General features: G+C 52.4%; 1 protein-coding gene across 5 annotated transcripts in view; it reads right to left on the bottom strand.

Annotated features, from left to right (window-relative positions):
* Positions 1-1123: 1123 nt before the first annotated feature.
* The window catches only part of LOC130025014 (F-actin-monooxygenase MICAL2-like), a 124129-nt gene continuing 106055 nt past the window's right edge, over positions 1124-19197 (bottom strand). The window contains exons 18-26 of one of the 5 annotated variants that reach the window (XR_008792636.1): positions 18279-18497; positions 17978-18079; positions 16780-16911; positions 9551-9658; positions 8278-8464; positions 6946-7034; positions 5234-5336; positions 2346-2436; positions 1124-1348 (exon numbers count right to left, since the gene is read on the bottom strand). Coding sequence is in view for 4 of the 5 variants with exons in the window: in XM_056115827.1 (XP_055971802.1) it covers positions 4935-5336; positions 6946-7034; positions 8278-8464; positions 9551-9658; positions 16780-16911; positions 17978-18079; positions 18279-18497 (1239 nt within the window). In the remaining variant the exon portion in view is untranslated. Of the gene's footprint in view, positions 1349-2345; positions 2437-4913; positions 5337-6945; positions 7035-8277; positions 8465-9550; positions 9659-16779; positions 16912-17977; positions 18080-18278; positions 18498-19197 lie in introns of those variants that run through there. The other 4 variants (XM_056115828.1, XM_056115827.1, XM_056115826.1 and 1 more) reach the window with 4 other exon arrangements.

Consider the following 19197-nt stretch of genomic DNA (forward strand, 5'->3'; position numbering starts at 1 on the left):
ATATTCAAACCTTAGATTCAACAATGAAATCATGTGGCCCAACTTTAACAACCAACCTTATAAAGGTGCCTGTCAAGAGGGCAGGCTGGTGGTGGTGGGAGGTAGGCTGTAGGGGAAATGGGATAGAATGTGGGAACATGGATGGAGGGAAGTTGACACTGGTGGTGGGATTGGTGCTAGAACATTGCACGTCTAAAATTCAACTATGAAAAAACTATGTAAGTCACTGTTCTTTAATACATTTTAAAATAATAACAAAAACAAATGTCCCTTTGAAGGTACAAAGGTGCTCATGAAAATCACAGTGGAGCTTTCATGCACATGTCAGAAGCCATCTCCATCCAGCCTGGCAATGGTGGGCATTCCACTCCAGGAACATGAAGATCCAGCTTACCAGGAAGACTCCAAATCCTTCTCTTAAAGGCAGCCTGGAGTTGGGCGGCGGAGACTTCCATGCGTGCTGTGCTTTGAGTGATCCTATGGACAGAGCCTGGCACACCAAGATACATGGGACCCAAACCTTTGGGAGCAAGGAGGCTTTTCAAGACCACCAATGACTCTCCACCCAAATGAGCACAACTTCCAAGTTCCCTGTCATCCTGAAAGCCAAGGCTGAGCCTTCCTCCTTACCTTTTCACCCATCACTCAGCTGGAGCAGCACAAAACTTTCAAGAGAAACCTGTGTTATATATATATATATATATATATATATATATATATATATATATGATCCTAGATTAGTTTAATCTGCCTGTGAAAAACTCTCCTAGGGGCCCATGGTTGGGGGTGGCAAGGAAATAAGTGCAAGTGGATGTTAATAGATCCTTTCCCTGAGAGCTGAGATGACCGTCACCCATCTATGCCCAGCATCTAGAACAGCAGAGTACCAGGAGTTTTCCAGAAAGAGATTAATCCCAAAGCCTGGCCCAGGAGCATTGGGTGGCATTTTCCAAATATTACCCCTGGGTAATATTTCTTTTCAGAGTGCCCAGAGCAGCCCCAAAGAACCCGACGTCACCGTAAGTGCATGTTCCGCCAGCAGTTTAGGGAAGACCGATCCCCCTAAACCAACCCCTATGATTGAGGTCTGAGAAGCTTCCACGGCAAAGAAGAGAGGAAACAATGAGCTTTATAAAGAACCATATTTATTTTCATTTACAGCATCAATTACCATAAATAAAGCTAAACATTGCTTGCAGTGTGCAAAATACAGGGTTCCATGTGGCACCAGAAATGACTACGGAAGGTCACAAACATGCGTAGCAATGAGATGGGAGGCTAGCTAAGGAGGAGACTGGGAGGGGAGGAGGGCACTCTTTGGTTGACATTCTAGAAAGGGAGGGAGAGTCTGCAAGAGAAGAGAAGACAAGAGCAATGACTTCGTCCTTGGCTAGAACCTGCAGCAATGCAGGGAGCAGTGCAGCATGCAGGGCTGTGCAGACAGCTCGAGGGGACAACTGGGCTCTGGGCCACATGCAGGACAGACGCCAAGGGCAGCCTGAGACCACAAGCCTGGTCTACACCAGCTCTGCCACATAGGCGGGCCATTCCTCTGTAAGAGCACTTTTACTGTTCTGCTCCTGGTAATGATGGGAGGGGAGGCATTTTTTTTTTTTGAGTAGAGTCACAGGGGCTTTCAAACTGGCCTCTCTCTAGGCCAGTGTGGGTCATTTCTCAAAGCCACCCGTGGTCTGTGATCACGATTATTCATTCTCTTTGAGGCTGCTGCACCACCCAAGAGTTGCAGGAGCCAAGAGGGGTAAGAAGCGCCACATAGAAACCCTTGGTCTATAGTGTGGGCTGCAGTCAAGAAAGGCTCAGCTAGAAAAGTCGTGATTATGGTCCAAGTAAAGGGCACAAGGCAACCTTCTAATGGGCATTGTTTTAAAAATCCTTCTCAAGTCACCTCTGGTCGTGATAAATTTTTTCTATTGTAAAACCAATTTAAGAAGACGCTCCTTTGCCTGTGATTTTTCAGAGGCTGCTAGACCAGAGCGTTTCCTTTCAAAGCCGACCGACCCCTCTTTAGGGACTGCCGGGGTTAACCCTCCCAAGAAGGGAAGGAGCTTCAGCATCTCAACGCGAAAAGGCATGCAGTCGCACATGCGCGCGGAACCGGGGAGGCGGGGCATGATGGGTGCGGGCGGAGCATGCAGACAGTGCTCGCGGAGCTCAGAGAGAAGCAGGATCCGATGCAGACCCACCACCGCCACCCACGTTGTTAACCAACCATGCCACCTAGTGAGTCAGTTAGTATGCAAGACACTCGCTGTTAGCACAACCAGTATCACCGCGCGCGCACGCGGGCCACGGACGGGTGCAGAAAGATGGTTAGGAGTTAGTACCACTCTCTGAAAATCAGCAAGAGATCCAATCACCTCAGAGCAGAAGTGCATCAGCCAAGAAGTGGGTGTAGCACTGGAAGGCTGAAATGAACTGATGGCCACAGTGCAAGGTTGGAGTGAGAGAGAAAGAGAGAGAGAGACAGGAGAAAAAAAATAGATTTTAGTTTGGGGAGAAAAGGACAAATGACTGACATGGGTTGGAGAAGGCACAGGAGTTGAAAATAAAGGCAACTTGTTTGAAAACTGGGAAATTCCTCAGAACAAGTCACTGTTTGGTTTAAGACCAACGAACCTTTCTGGTGGTAACCAACTACCGATGTACGTACTGATGTGTCACGTGCTGTGGACATGTGTCAGCAGCTGCTGACGTCCAGGAGAGGTGCTCAGTGCCCCACCCCCACCGCTGACCCCAGTTTGACTATGCCCTGTGTCAAATAGGTTGTGGAAGATTAGAGGTCTTCCTTCCAGGACACCCCCTGCGTGATTTGGTGCTGCCCACCAGGAAGGTTCAAAGTCTCAGAACATACAATCATCTCAGGCTTCTGACAGGCACACCCTGTCTGTCTCCCCATTGTAATTCAAACCAGTCTCCTTACAGCCATAAGTGACATTCTCAGAGAACTCTCTCTGGCTTCTGGGAGCATTCCATCAAGCATCTTGTTGGTGGAATGCATTGGTGAGAGTTAACAGTAACACCGGGTGGGGGGAAGGGGGAGGCAGAGCTTGTGTTCCCATCATTACATTGTAAAATAAAACATAAAAATCAATGTGGGGGCTCACCCCCACATGGGGAAAGGCACATCATTGGACTAAGAAGCATTCCAACAAGGACAAAGGTACAGTTCCCAAGGACTTGCCCATAGCCGCACCCCTGTTGGAGTCAAGGGCTTCGGGGAAGTGTTGACTCAAAGGTCTCCCTGCTTCTTCCCATCCTATAGAAATGTGTCTCCTTAAGGCTCTCAAGAGCCGCAGCTGGCTGCATTCTAGCTGGATCTGGAGGAGACCTCTAGGAGCTGACTCCAGCCCACGCATGGCTCCAGAGGCACTGAGCACAGAGGAGGGTCTTTTCCTCAGCTGTCTCCACTGTTTAGCCAGGCTCGGCAGTGGCGCATGTCCAGAGTGCAGTGGGAACTGCGCTTTCTTCTTGTGTTCAGAGTGAAAAAAGCAGGTCCGTCTAGGCCTGTTTCTGAACTTGCTAAAAAGGGCCCATTTTCTTTTGTATCAGTCAGCAAACAGCTTCCATTCCCAGCTTCCCTTGCCAATCAGGACACAGGGGAGCTTCCCTCTGGAGGTCAAACACATTCTTCTGTGAGGACCGCAGGGAAAGATACTCTTTCTGACTGCTGTAAGTCAACTAGGCAAGGTAGCCGAGGGGCTGAGCAGCCAGGATGCCTGTAAGCAATGTTCCCTGGCAGGCCGTGCTCTCCAGAAAGATTACCCTGAGGTTCTACAAATGCCCTCTGCCTCAAAGGATGTGAAGGGAGGGTGCAGACTCTTCCCTCAGCCTGCTATGGGCCTGGAATGGTCTTGTTTGTTCAGAAGGCAGTACAGGCTGAGGGGGACAGGACAGGGAGGGTGTCCCCAGGGTCAGAACTCCGGACTTAGCTCCTCTGCACCATTGCATCAGCTTGATGGGGCTTGTTGTGGTCAAATACCTGTGAGCTTTTGCTGCAGTAGAGGGAAAATAGAGGTTTATAGCATCTGACAGAGCCCCCTTGGTTCTTTGGCCATTTGGCTCTCATTTGGTGTGGGGGAGGGAAGACTTAAGCTACTGTTTTACTGCAGGACAAGGAGCAAAACTGTCCTTCTGTCTGTGGGAAGACAAATAACAGACCACGCCACGCTACCATGTGCTTTTGTAGATTGAAGCCTACTCGGTCCCTTTCTCCTCTGGTTTTGTGGTGCCGTGGATGGAAGGTCTGAGACATGCCACACATGCAAATGACCTCGAGTCACCACCCCCCCTCCAGCCCCTGTCCCTTTCTTCTCGTCTTCTAAAATGATTCTACTTAAGTTGCAAAAAAAAAAAAAAAGAAAGAAAGAAAAGAAAAGCAGTTCCCTTTCTATGAGCAAGTGTATCAAGGGACAGGGGAAAGGTACTGGGCCCGGGGGTGGGGTGGGGGTGGGGGGGGAGATGGCACACTTGCTTTTGTTCTATAAAAGCCCAAATCATCAAGATGGCAGGCAATCACTAAGAGCCTTGTGGGACGGGGGATTGCAAGGTTCATTAAAAACACGTGTTCAGGAAAACTGATCCTCGTAGAGGGGAAAAAATAATGCTTTCTTCTTGGCTTATGAAAAGTTAAGAATTGAAATGTAAACCCAGAATCACGGCTCGCTTTGGTATATATATAAAAAACAAAGTACAATGTATGAAAAACATCCTTCATGTCAAGCGCATCACTGCCAGTGGACAAATGACCAGGCTGACAGGCTGGAATACAGGTGACTACCACGAACCTCTTTGGCTTTGAGCTAATGGGGCGAGGACACCAATGTCCCAGCCATTGGCGTCTTCACTACTTAGCAACCGTCTACACTGGAAATGTTAAGGCACTTGGGGGGTGGGGGGTGGGGGGCGGCCGGGTTTCACTGGAGTTTGACTGGGAGGCAGCGCAGCACCCAGAGGAGGATGCTCTCCAGGGCCTCCTCGGACTCCCGGTACATGGAGGCCAGGACCTCGGAGAACACCCAGAGCAGGGGCAGCCCGAGGCTCAGGAGCTCGTAGGTGTAGCAGTAGTGGTGAGCATTGTCCCTGATATGGAGGCCGGTGGCGCGCAGGAGTCCCTGAATCCAGTTAAGCAGGCTCCGGGGGAGGCGACGCAGGGCCCACGGCAGCCCCAAGGGCCAGCCGAGCACCTTCCTAAACAGGGAAGTGGTGGTGATACCTGGGGGGCTGCCTTCGGGGGTGGCGATGGCGGCCACTGCGCAGGAGCTTTCCGGAGGCGGGTCCCGCCGCGGCGTGTCCTGCTCCGCCCACGTCCGCTGCTCCTGACAAGGAGATGCAGGTGGCGACGTCAGTCTGCGCATCTCAGCCACAGGGACAAACCAAACCGCCCCTCCACCCCGAAATAGCTCAGCTCGGCCCATGTAGGGCTGACGATGAGCACCAGGGGACAAACTGACCATTGGATTCGTGAGCCTACAAAACACTGCCATCCTTCGACTCAGCCGTCTGTAATATACTTTTTTTTTTCTTTTTTAATCCCCCTCTCCCCTACCAACACACACACACACACACACACACACACACAAACACAAAGACACACACACACCTGGAGATTCTTGGGACCTATTCCTGGCTCTGTGTATTCAACACAACATTGTGGTATTGAAATTTGAACTTGAGTCCTGGCAGAGGGAACAGCCTGGTCTTCTGTGCCCCCTCTCCAGACCCTCGTCTGTTTATATTCTAATGTTCTATCCTCAGTGGATAGTTTGAAGCATGGTTAAAAGATGCATGCAGAAAGACAGTCAGTGTAAACCTATTTAGAAGGTCAAAAGATTAAGAAGCAATATGTCCAACAATATGAGATCTGTTCATTCATCAATTATCTTTGACTGGCATCAAAAGTTAGCCACTGAAAGAACTTTCAATGTTCAAGGGAAACTGTTCCTGGTACTCAGTGGAACAAAGGACACAGAAGTTGTAGATATAGGATTCCAGCTGGATAAATTACACTTACCCAGGGAAAAGTCTGAGAGGAAGTGTTATAAAATGTTAAGTGTGGTTTTCCCCGGATAGAATGGTGATAGGAGGATGTAATTTTCCTTCTGTATGTACTTTTGCTCATCCCCCAATTTTTTTTTCCTACATTGAGTCTATATTACTCCTGAAACTAGGGCAAAATCGAAAAGCCTTGAAGTTTGTGTCTTGTTGGTGGCTGATTCCTGAAGCTGTGGGCATGTCTGCTCCAAGCTACCAGAGGAGGAACTGTCTCAGACTGTAAGTTCAGCAAATGGATCCTCTGGCAGAGATTCCAGGGAAAAAGGCATTGGAAACAGCTGGGGGTACAGGAGCATTTGCCCTGTGGTTGGCATATAGGGTCCAGGTTGTGGCTAGCAGCAGAGCTCTTGCCTTGCATGAATGAGGCCCTGGGTTTGATTCCTGGTAATACCAAAAGGTCCAAAAAATAAAGGCTGAGCAGATTTAGCTGCACCTCTGCTCCCTCTGGGATCTCTTAGGCTTTTTTTTTTCTTTAGCTTTTTGGATCACTCCTGGCAATTCACAGGGGTTCTTCCTGGCTCTGTACTCAGGAATCACTCCTGGCGGTGCTCAAGGGACCACATGGGATGCTGGGAATCGAATCCAGGTCAGCTGCATGCAAGGCAAACACCTTACCCACTGTGCTATCACTTCATCCTCTCTCTTAGGCTTCTGACAAGCACCAGCACAGTCCCTCACTTGGAATAGGGCATGCCACAGCTGCAGGACAGGCTAAGGCACAGAAGCTGTGCACCCCAGGGATGAAGAGCCACTCTTCTTTATTTGCGTCTGACTTCCTCGAGGACCAGAAATGTTGGCCTAATTCAGGGAAACTTCTGCAGACCTAGTTAAGGACCTTTCCTTTTTGCACCCGCACTCTTGACCCAAACCTACCTCCATTTGTTGCTTCAACTCTGCCCGTCTCTTCCGTTGCTTACAGTTGGTTTTACAGTGAATGAAATGAGGTTTGCAGTAAAATTTGCCTGTAAGAGAAAAACATGCGCGTAGACACACATACACACAAACACACACACACACACACACATACACAGTTTCTTTCTCCTATAAACCAGAGCCATAGCAGATGTGAGCCAGTGTCCACTGCTGTGTATGGTCAGAAAAAAAAACCAATAATGTTTCCATCTTAAGCCTCAGACTTAAGATATGGATTATCTTCCATGCAGCTGACCTGGGTCCAACCCTCCCCCTTCTCTGGCACACTGCACATGGTCCCCAGAGCTCCACTAGGAGTGATCTCTGAGTGCAGAGCCAGGAGTAATCCCCAGCAAGGCCAGGTGTGGCCCAAACCATACCCCACCCAAAGATAGAGCTTTTATCAAGAGATGAGGCCACAGGCTCCTTTGTTGCCTAGGGGCAGGGCATAGAAAGGTGGGGCTAAAATTCTGTTAATCTCCAAACCAGAGCAAGGGCTAGTCTCCTCCATAGGCCTGTGGGCCAGCAGCCAAGTGGATGGCTCTGAATAGCAACTCTGGTCCTAGCTCCCAGAGCTTTCTGGAAAAGACTCCAAAGCTAGTAGAAGTAATGGTGGGGGGAGGGGTATAGCGAGGGGAAGGCCTGTAAAGCCCAGCACCACTGGGGCACCTTCCAGAAAAGTCATCTTTGCTCTTATAGGACTGTACTTATGGGGGTCTTGTTAAAATAGTAACTGATACAGGACTCAGATATATTAGACACAGTTGTTCCAAATACTTTATGGGATGGCCCAGGATGATACAGGAGAGGTAAGATCTGGATTTGGATGCAAGACATTTAGTTCCAGGCTGTGTGATCACAGAACGGCCTCTGGTGTAGAACAGTGCCAACGTCACGTGGTAAAAACCAACCATCTGTTCCAGGGAGCACCACTCTTTCCCCAGTCCTCTGACCACCATCTAGACATTCTCCTCTGCTTTTTAAATACTAGCATGGAGGGGCCATCATTTATTGAGTCCCATGACACGCCAATATGTTGCACTGGGTTCCAAAGTGATTTTGTCAGCCACACAAAGGGCCATGGAAGGTGCGGAGGCTAAATGAGAAAATGTATGAAAAGTGGCAGGCTCAGCCCCAGACCAGCCAGCTCTCTGGGTCCCCTGTTCGCACCCAAGAACCTCTCTAGAGGAACTCCAGACCCCCAACAGCTGTCCTGCCCACAGGCTTGCTGGGCTTCCACAGGGTCGGTAGCCCTTGCCAACCTCACGCGCTGTGCCTGAGCTTCAGCGTTACCTTCGTCGCTGTCAAAGGCGTAGGAGGGCAGACGCAGGGACGTGGCACAGATGTCGCAGCGGAAACACTCCCGGTGGAAGAAGTGACCCTCCGCACTCAGCCGCTCCATCACGTACACGCGCTTCTTGCAGAAGTAGCAGGTGTCGCTGCCACCCAGGTTGGTGGGAAACGACTTTCGCATAGAATCCTGTGGGGCAGGGGCATAGGACATTAGGAGAGAAGGGAGGTGAGTGACCCACTCACTGACCCGGAGCTGCCCTGCCATCCCCAACCTCAGGGAGCCCCTGGGAGCCAACTGGCCACTCAGGGCTGTGCAGCCAAAGAGGGAGGGTGGGAAAAGACACACCCACCCTGGGTCTCCAACCCTGTCCAGGCTGCTGCTCATTTTGCAACCCAAGAGAGTAGTGGGTACTCTCCCCATGCATGTTGCTATGGTTTCCCAGGAGAGGGATGTCTCCGGGGCTGACCAGTGGGCCTCCTTTCCCTGGGGGAGAATGTGGCCTGGGTCCCTGAAGACTATTTCACACATCTGGGACCTCTTGTCAGGGACTTAGACCAGCAAGGGCACTTCTGTTGCAAGAGCTAAGGCCGGCCCAGGGAGCGGGTCCCTAAGAGCGCAGCAGGCTGCTGTTAGCTTCAGTTCCAAACGCCAGGGGGCCAGGCAGAGGCAGGGCAGGGCTGCACCTGGGAGAGGACAGGGAGATGTGCTAGAAGACACCCCCAGACTGTCACTCCAATCTGACCAGTGATGGCAGCATGGGGCTGGGTTTGGGTTTGGCAAAGGAAAGCGGTTTTTTTCCCCCCTTCCCGAATCCCCAATTTAATTCCCCAAAGTGCTTCTTGGGGACTGGCTTCTCCCCCGTGGTGCCTGCATATTTGAATTTTTCAAAAATGAATCTTCTATTGAGATAACTAGGTTTACATGCAGCTGTAGGAAATACTAGAGATTCCATAAGCACCCCCCCGCCCCCACCCCCCACGGTTTGCTCAAAGAAGTCTGACAACGAATGGGCCCATGGGGCTCTTTGCTGAGCATTCAGAGCCCCAGACAGCTGGGCCTAGAGAAACAGCCCCCAGGGGAGCGGAGTGAAGTTTGTGACTAAGGAAGTGCAGCCCCCAATAACCCTGATCTCATCAGCCTGCTCACAGCCCCCCATGAGAAAGAGAGGCTTGGAGTGTAATGTTGAATGGAGAGCCAGGCTATCTGCCCATGTCCTCCTGGGAGGCCAGGGCCAGTGTCTGGGGGTGGCAGCTGCGGGGCAGGTATCCTTACCAAGTCTGGAGAGGCGGCCTGGGTCTTAGGTCTGTGATCATTCATGTATAAATTGACCAGCACTTCCGCCGCAGCCCCTATCCCGCTGGATACTTTCCCTACCGTCAGCTACCCAAGAACAGAGGCAGAGGAGACAGAGACAAAGAGAGAGGCCAGTTAGCACCGGAAAGGAGTAGCTCGATGACAGAGAAATCTCCGCACCCACAGGCCAACAGCACCCCAAGGCCCAGAGCAGCAGAAGCAGCCAGGAGCCAGCAGCAGGCACTCTGGCGGCCGAGGGTGGAAAAACAAGGAGGGGGAACCCTAAGTCCCAGGGCGTGGCTCGGTGGCAGAGATGCTGGCCTTGCAAGCACGAGACAGCCAGTCTGATCCCCCATGCAACTCACGTGCACGATGCTGAGTCCCAGTGGAACTATGGTTTGAGACTGCTGGTGACATAACAAAATGTGCCCTCTCTGGCAAACCACAGGCATGAGCGGGCACTATGCCTTAACGTACACCCCCTACCCACCCCCCGAAAGCATCACCACTAAAACTGTGTGAGCACTGTGCGTGGCCAGGCACAAGGCACCTCCCCTGCCTCTTTCCCATCCCCCTGCACTTGAGTACCTTTGTGAACACCACAGTGCCCCCTGGCAAGCACAACAACCTGTGACCCCAGCCACACAACATAACCAAGCACCAACACCAAGGCTGATTGATCCAGGTCACTGCACCCAACACAACCACCAGGAAGGGTAGAGAAAAGAAATATCAAGGAGAACCGGCACCCTCTGGCCATGGCGAGCCATGAGCCTAGAGAACCATACAGGCCCTCAGACTTCCTCCATTGTCTCCTTCACAGACTTCACCAGTGAGGTGGGAGGAAAAAGGGATCGGTCCAAGGCTGTGTGAGAACTAACGGCGAGATTCAGGGCTTTACCGGGATAGCTCCAGATTTTTCCATCAGCCTCACCAACCGCTTGCTTAGAGCAAGTCTATTTTTCAATCTTCTCTCAAAGCCCTTGACTAAGGAAAAGCAGCTGAGGAGCACAAAGAGGGATTAGCCACAGACAACTGCTCTGTGGTGACTCCACCTGACAAGCCCCTCTAGGGACTCATCCAGTTTAAGAGGCCTTTGCGAGCAGCACGGACCTCCCACCTGCTCCCCAGAGCCTAGGCAAGGGAGGTGAGGACAGGAGCTCCCACTTCCAAAGAAGCCTCAGCACTAGAACCACCATGGCAGGGCCAAAGTGATGCCTGCTCAGGGTCCTGGGACCATGAAAATACTGAGATTCTTCCACTTGGTATTTAACTGGGGGGAAGGGAGGGCTTGTGTGCACTCCTGCCATCTGTCTCCCCACAGGGCACAAGGAGGAGGAAAGAAATGGATTCCTATTTCTCTAAGTGTCCTGAGATTTGGACTTCCTTGTCACTTCCACTGTGGGTGACAGGTGACAGGGTGGCAGCGGGAAGACAAAGAATAGGGTTGAGGAGAGGGCCAAGTAGAGAGAAGGGGCCACAGGCTTTGGGGGGCCTCTGATCCCAGGACTTGGCTCGGACAGGTGGGGATGCTTCACACCTCCCAAAGCCTTCCCTTCTGCACAGCCCGTCCCATTCCACCTGCCCCCCACAGCCCCGGAGAGATTAGGATTCTCCTTCCATTTACACACTCGGACATTTTCAGGATTTCACAGATGCCAAGAAACTTGGCCCCTGCTTCCAGTAAAGACCCAGGTCTGCTGGCGCTCAACAACAGCTATTGTTTGCTCGTGGTTCTCTCACTTGACGGGGCCCCCAACAGGGGTTTCTTTCAACAGGCTGCAGAATACCAAGTCATAGAATTGGAGAGCTAGATCAGTGGGCAGGGGGCTTGCCTTCCATACAGCCCACCTGAGTTCGATCTCCAGCACCCCATTGGTCTCCTGAGCCCTGCAAGGAGTGATCCCTAAGCATAGAGCCAGTCAAGAGCCCGGAGCACAGCTGCGTGTGGCTCCATAACCAAAAACAAGTAACAAGCAAACCAAGTCATTCCTGGGTATACGGCACATTAAGAAGGGGGAGGAAGATCGAAGGGGTCAGACTTGCTGCCCTGCCCGCTCCTCATGGGGGCAGACCCTGGAGCCCAGTGTGTGAACCTGCTTTGCAGGGCGCTCCCAGAGAGGTGCCCCGGTGATGCCATGAGGCATAGTGCCTCATGCACAATTGCCTCCGCCCTAAGCAAGCAGGGATGGAAGACTGTACTTTCAGAGACTTAAAATGCAAGTCCCTAATGAGACCTTATTAACCACTTAGCTAATAAGCACTTTATGCCACTGAGCTTCCATGCAATCCTGACTTAGGGCACAATTATGGAAGCAGGCTCAGGGCTGGGAGGGGTCCAAACATGTCGAAGCAGTGCAGGGCTGGGCTCACCGTCCTGCCAGCATGGGGCACTCTCCAAGGCTCTCCTTGGTCCACAGCCATGCCTTGGCTTTCAGTTGTATCCATATCCCTACCTGGGCAAGGTTCTTAAGAAGAAGAGGAAGGCACCTTTCCAGAAACTGGCATTCATTCTCCTAACCAAGAAACATCTAGAATTGCCAGGGGGCAAGGCTGAAAGGTAGGGCACTTCCTGGAGAGGCCACACCAGGAGATGAGAGAGGGAGGGTATATCCCAGGGGTCGAGTGGAAGGACATGAAGCCCACCCTGCACCCCAGGGGATCTCATCTCTGCTTCCCACAGCAGCAAGGTTGGTTGCTGTTCTCAAAGGAGCGTCCAATGGCTGCCTTCATTCTGACCAGCCCAGGGGGACGCCAACAATCAGTGACAAATAAGCCGCTTTTGCTCTTCTTTTGAATCTCAAGTCCGTTAAGACCTGTTCTTCTCAGACACAGTAAAAATGAAGCACTGGAAATAGGATTCCCAGATTGGATGTGTGGCAGCGTTGAGGCACTCTGCTGGGGTCTAATACTCATTCTGGCTTGCTAGCCTCAGTGGGTCAGAGACTGGAACCTTCCCGTGGGCCACACTCTGAGCAGTGCTGCTCTAGTGGACTGGGGAAATGACCAGGCTCTTGGGAACCTGAGAGAGAAAGAGATGCACAAGCCAATAGAGAGAAGTTTCCAGAAAATTCATCCTGGTGTTAGCCTCACAGAAAGGTCCAGAAGGTGTCAAGGAGGAGATTTGAGAAACTGAGAAACTGGTTATGTATGTTCCAGGGACCGATTATCAAAAAGAGCCCTCAGATGGCACAGGAGGTCAAGTTCTTGCCACGCATGTGTCTACTTTGGTTTGAATCCCCGGTCCCCTAGACACCATAAAAGGTCACTCCTGAAGGCAGAGCTGGGAATAACCCCTGAGCACTGCAGGGTCCAGCCCAAACCTCTCCTCATACACGTGAAGGAGAGCTTTCAATCTGGTGGGCAATCATTTGTCTAAATGCCAAGTTAGATAAACTGATGATCTGTCCCAAAATGATCATGTCTCATGAAACCTAAAGGAATAGTGTAGCGACTCAGCGTACGTGGAGAGGTGTAGTCATGAGTTCAAATCCCCAGCATCCTGCCTGCACCAAGTGCTGGCAGCTGTACTATGTGCCCCCAGCGCTCTGAGTGATTTCTGGCCAGGCCACAGGCAGGTGAGTGTAAACACTACAAAAAGGGGTGCAGACTTCAGTCAGTGCCAGGACTAAAATGGAGTGTCCCGGCCAGGGGAATACATGCCTGGACCACCCTGTGTGTGAGCTGTGTAGTGACTCTGCTGAGCACCACAGTAGGCCCTGTGTGATTCACAGCATATGTCTGGGCCAGCATGTATGCAAGCAACTGAAGGAGTGCGGACGCTAGTGAGCACCGAGGCCAGGCAGGTGAGCACCCAAACCTGAGGTGCGGTCCCTGGCCAACATCACAGCTACAGATGTGCGAGCACCACAGTCAGGTGGTCTGTGGTGCCAGACTCAAAGATGACCCTTTGACACCCGCCCTCCCCCCAGACTTTGTCCTGGCAACAACAATGCCAAAGGGATGGCAGGTGAAGCGTTAAATGATCATGCCCGGTTATTAGTTCTTAAGTGCTGGTACCCTCTATGTATCTTTTAACTTTATATGTTTGAAGAACTGGGGTATTTCTTTTTTTCTTTTTTGCTTCTTTTTTGGGGTCACACCTAGCGATGCACAGGGGTTACTCCTGGCTTTGCACTCAGGAATTACTCCTGGTGGGGGACCATATGGGATTCCGGGAATCGAACCTGGATCGGCCGCATGCAAGGCAAACACCCTACCTGATGTACTACAGCTCCAGCCCTGAACTGGGGTATTTCTTATTTCCTCTTTCCCCTTTTGAATTGTCTTCTAGCTAATCAAACAGAACAAGCTAGAGTGCGGGCTGTTCTGCTGGGCCACCACCTCACATGACACTCCATCACCCTGTGCACACCATGTCCGTGAGCCCCAGCTTCTTTATCTGTAATTGGTGGTGGGGGTGGGGCAGGCTGGGGGTTGGGGGATGGGTCACTGCCCTCCTTGCAGGGCAGCAGAAAAGGGTCATCTTTGAGTCTGGCAGCCCTGGTGCGCTGCTGGCTCCAAGAAGCACTTGCCAGGTAGGTACTGAGCACAAAGCACCACCTGGTGCAAGCTGACACATGATGGACTCGCTTCTTCCTCATCTCAATGGCATGTTCCACTCAGGAAATGTGCTGCCTTGGAGTCGCTGCTCTGTGTCACATGGTGCGGCCCACCCAGACGGACTGCACCAGCCTCTCTCAAGCCCCATACCCCCCCCCCCCCCCCCCCGATAATAATGTGGTGATGAAACTGATGCCCCACCACCCACACTCGCCAGCGGCTGCAAACAATGGCTTGGCCGAGCCATTCCTGAGGCACGGAGACAGTCCCTGGCTGGAGAGTGGGGCCATTCTTGGCCTGCTCTGAACTGGCCCCTGGGGCTTGCCATCCCCGAAGGCTCCGCCCTGTCCCACTCATCTCTCCTCCTTGGCACAGTACACCTGCTGCATGGAGGAGGAAGCGTGGAGGAGGAAACGGGTTCCCAGCCCATTTACAACCTAACAATGGGTCGTTCCCCCTTAAGCCTGGAATGCAGCCAAGGGCACCAGGTGTCCCTGCTGTGTTTCCACAGTGCTAGGCCACCTGCCAGGAATCCTGGGGAGCCCTCAGGGGTCAGTCCAAGAGCTGCCAGACCCCAGGGCAGAAGCTGGGCAGGAAGGGGACTTTCACCAGGGAGGAAGGGAGCAGATTTCGGGGAAGGAACTTCCTCACTCAGAGTCCCAGAATGACACACATAAGAGGACACACAGGGCACCTGGGACCTTGGTGACTTGCTCAGGGCCAGTAAAAAAGGCGAGTGGGGGAGGGAGGGAGATTGCAAGGCTTGAAACTGCCTCACTTAAGGGGGTTGAGAAACAACACCCTCAGAGCTGAGAATCAGCAGGTCTGGGGGGCTGTGACTTCCTGGGGGAAGCAGAGGGGGTGTCTCTGGCCGGGGGCATCAGACACTGTGCTGTGGGTCTTATGACCCTGCCTCCCAGAGGGGCAGCTGGGGTTCTGGGAGGCCCTGGCACTGTCGCCATTGTGGGTACGGGGATGGAAACCTGATTTCTTTGTTCTGAGAGAGTTCACATGTCTTTCAGGAAAATGGATTTTCTTCTAGAATTCTCCCCCACTAAAAAAGCACCCATCCACTCACAAGGTTCTTTGGGCATGTTCAAATGTCCTCTGGGTGGAAGGCACCCAGTATGCCAATCGCCTTCAGGATATCTTGCTGTCCTCTCCCTTTTCTAATGTAATTTTTCTTGTTTCCACCTTCCCATTGCTGCCACTGCTGTAATGATGCTGGGGCGTGCCCTCTTGGCTGTGGTGCCAGGGATCCCAAATGGCACAGGGCAGGTGGGTTGAAGTCAGGAATCACGCTCACAGCCTCATACCTGCAGGGCGGGTGCACCAGCGCGGAGCCCTCTCTGGCCCTTTTCTCTCTACATTCCTGGGCAGGAGTAACTAAATCACTGAGACTCACTTGTCTGCATCACCCTGTGACTCCTCTGCCCACACTCAGCCTGGCTCCCAGCCACGTTCTTTCCCCTTAAACACGGTGCCTCTCTCAGACATGCCAGCCCCCTGCAGATAAAATGCCCCAGCTTGATTCCAACCTCTGTTCCAGGGACAGAGGGGGGTGATGAGGTTGGGGGAGACATAGCGAGATCTCTTTGGTGCAGATGGAATAAAGGCAGCTTGCACAACCCAGGGGGCCTTGCTTCCCTCTAATATGCAAATCTCTGGAGCAAAACCCTGCAAATCCAGTTTTTAAACAAACACTCTCTTGGGTAGAGAAAACTCCTTTTGCAAGGTACAGTCTCTCATAATCCAACCATAGTCCCAGTCCCCCTGGTCAGCTCTCCAAACACCTAGATGCCCTCTTGCCCTTATAGGAGCTCACCAGCCTTGCCAGAGGCCAAAGAGGCTCTGACCTCCCTTTGTGAGAGAGGATTAACTCATGGTTAACTCAGAGAGCTGGTACTTCCTCCAAAGGCTGGGTTCGATGGGTACTTTGATGGCTCTGGGGACAATGAATTCTAATCCTGTTGTCCAAGGCATTAAAAGACCAAGATTCCAATAAGAATCTGGACCCTAAATGAGAAAAGTTCCTGGTTCCTTCTGACTATCCAGGCCCCAACACCCATAATATCTATGTGAATCTTAAGATGGAACAGGATTCTGTGTGCACAGGTATGAGCATGAAGACCTCAGGTGAGGGCATGATGGCCTCAGTGAGGGCAACTCTGGGATTTAGTGACCACCTTTGCTTCCCTGGGAGTGGGGAGGCTCCTCAGAAGAAGGTTGGCTAAGTCTTCCTGGATCTTCAGTATTCGGGAACAGACAGTAGGGTAGAAAGTTGCCAGGGCTATACATCATAAAGAGCCTGACCTCACCCCTGCCTCAATGCCCTCTGTAACGTGACAGCCCTTCCCCAGCAGAGCTGGTCCCACAGGACATGTGGCCTTAGCTTCAAGCATTCTAGAATTCACCTAGGTATTATATTATCACAGACCATTTCCTTCCCCCTGTAGAATATAAGCCTTTACAACACGGGACCAGGAGTAATTCCTGAGTGCAGAGCCAGGAGTAACCCCTGAGCATCGCCGGGTGTGGCCCCAAAAGACAAGGGCTCAGCCCCAGTGTTTGTCCCAGCAGGCTGAGCAGAACTTCTCAGAACTTGCAGAGAGCAGAGGAAACAAAGGGATAGAGACAATTATTACCTTTTTGGCAGGAGAAACAGAGTCAGCAGTTGCTGGAGAGGAAGTTGCAGCTGGGTCAGGAGATGGGAGGCAGGAGTTGGAGGGAGAGGATGGAGGAAGAGGAGGAGACAGGCCTTTAGAGAGAAGCTTATTCTGCATAGAACAGAGACAGAGGAAACCAGAATTATTCCAGGGCAAGGTCTAGGGGTACTCAGCTCAACAATGCAGCCCAGCCTACCTACTCTAAGAGGGGGGTTTAGACACGATGGCCCGAATCTCAGGACAGGACAGGAGCCTGTCTTGGGAGCCCCGCAGGACTCCTCGGCACCTGGTCTCACCCCATTTGCCTACAACTATCCCAGCTCCTGGTCGCAGGAGAGCCAGAGTTGGTCCACACTCTCCCTGCCGCACGGCAGCTTGCAGACCCCAGTGCCTACTCTTGTGCTCTGGAGGTTGGAGAACTGATGTGGCAGCTGCCAGCTTCAGAAGGGGAAGTCCCGAGCTCCCTGGGGGCAGGTAGCCACAGACCATGGATCCAGGGCTCGTAAAACCGAGCTAAAGGCAATGCATCCTCCCCGAGACAGTGCAACGGAGCAGCTGACATAGTGCTGGGAAGATGAGGGGACAGCTGCAGAGGAGCGGTGTGCGGGCATCCCACCTGGCCGCAGCCTCAGCCCTGCTGCTTCCTCGGGGCCGGCAGCAAGCCCCGGGCTCCTGGAGGCTGCACTGCCTATTCTGAGGCACAGTGACCCAAACAGAGAGCAGGTGAGGACCTGGGGGTGACCTCATGGTTCAGGGTTTCTCCATGCGAGGTCCCAGGGAGATTGTCCCATGTGTCCAGAGCCCCCAGAGTACCTGGCTGGCACACACCAGCAAGGCTCAGGATTCTAAGCACTGACCAGCTCCCCTCTCCACACTGACCCTCAGGAAGCCCAGAACTGCCCAGACTGGCTTGGATTTTAGAGTCCTGAGTTTCCTCTTTTCTCCCTGTTTTATTCCCTTCATTTTTTTTTAAATGATTTCTCTACTTCTTTTGAATCTTCCCATTTGAGAGGGGTTTTTTTGTTTTTGTTTTTGTTTTTGTTTTTAAATTGAGACCATTTTTCATCTCTCGGGGACACCAAAAACGAAGAGTTCCCAATGCCCAGGATACTGAGCTTGGTTACTTGGTGGCGGGGGGTGGGAGGTGGGGAGGAGGCTCCCCCCGGACTCTATTTACCTGAGGGATATCCCCATGTCCAAACATGGAGGCCAGGTGAGCTGCCTTCTCCTTTATGTTCTTTGTGTGAAATTCCCTGTTGGCCAAGCTCTGAGCCCTCTTCTGCAGTTCAGGAGAGCGAGAAAGAAAAGCAGAGTGTGACAGAGGTTGAGGTCCTAGCCAGGAGAAAGCAGGGGTCAGGAAGATGCAGGATGGGAGACAGGGAGTGGACAGAAGGAGGGAGACCCCTCCCCCCAGCCCTGGGCAGGAGGAAGTGGGGAGGGAGAGAGGGTGCCCGGCACGAACAGAGCAAAGGGTTCACCTGTACAATCTTTTCCTCCACCTGCTGTAGCCGCCGCAGCACCCCAGAGAGGGCCAGCACTCCGGGACAGGTGGCAGGCAGGGCGGCAGGATGGTGGGCCACCCCCAGCTGTAGGTCAGACTTAGCTCTGGCTCTCCAGGGCCTGCTCTTGGCCTCACCACCAGCGGCTATTTGCTTTAGTTCCTGGAGCACTTGCCCAGTCACAACTTCCGGGAAGAGCTGGGAGAGAAGGGAAATCAGGCTTCCTTCCCCATGGGCCCTGCCTGGGAAGCTGGCACACAGGCCACTCGTGAGGCCCAGGATAGGGGCGTGCTCGCTAGGTTCGTGACTCCAAACCCAGCCCCCTGAGTCGATGATGGGCCCTCTGCTGCAGAACCACCCACAACACCAAAAGCTGACCCTGTGTCTCAGTTCTAGCTGTTCTCTGGACTACCCCCAAGGCACTGAAAAACAGCCAAATATGGGGTCAGGATGTGTCTCAAAGGGCTGGTGCACATGTGTGGCACAGGGGAGCCCCAGATTCCACCCCCAGCACCCTCTGGCCCTTGTGGCTAAACACAGGAAATAAAAGTTAACAAAAACTTAAAAAAAAAAAATAAAGGCTGGAGAGATAGCACACCAGCTCAGATGCTTGCCTTGCATGCAGTTGGCCCTGGTTTGATCCCCAGAACCACATGGCGTTCCCTAGCACTGCCAGGAGTGAGCCCTGAGCACAGAGCCAGGAGTACGCCCTGAGCACTGCCAAATGTGGTTCAAATACATCCCCTCTACTCCCACACAAAAATGAAAGATCTTTGGGTCCCGCTCAAAGATTCTGATTTCATTGGGAGTGAGCATGCAATTCGTTGTTTTGTTTCGTAACACTGCTCAGGTGACAGGTGCACAGCAAAAGTTTCCTGTAATGCAGCTGCCTAGAGCT

This window comes from Sorex fumeus, unplaced genomic scaffold, assembly GCF_029834395.1.
Source record: "Sorex fumeus unplaced genomic scaffold, SorFum_2.1 ptg000030l, whole genome shotgun sequence".
NCBI classification, from domain to species: Eukaryota; Metazoa; Chordata; class Mammalia; order Eulipotyphla; family Soricidae; genus Sorex; species Sorex fumeus.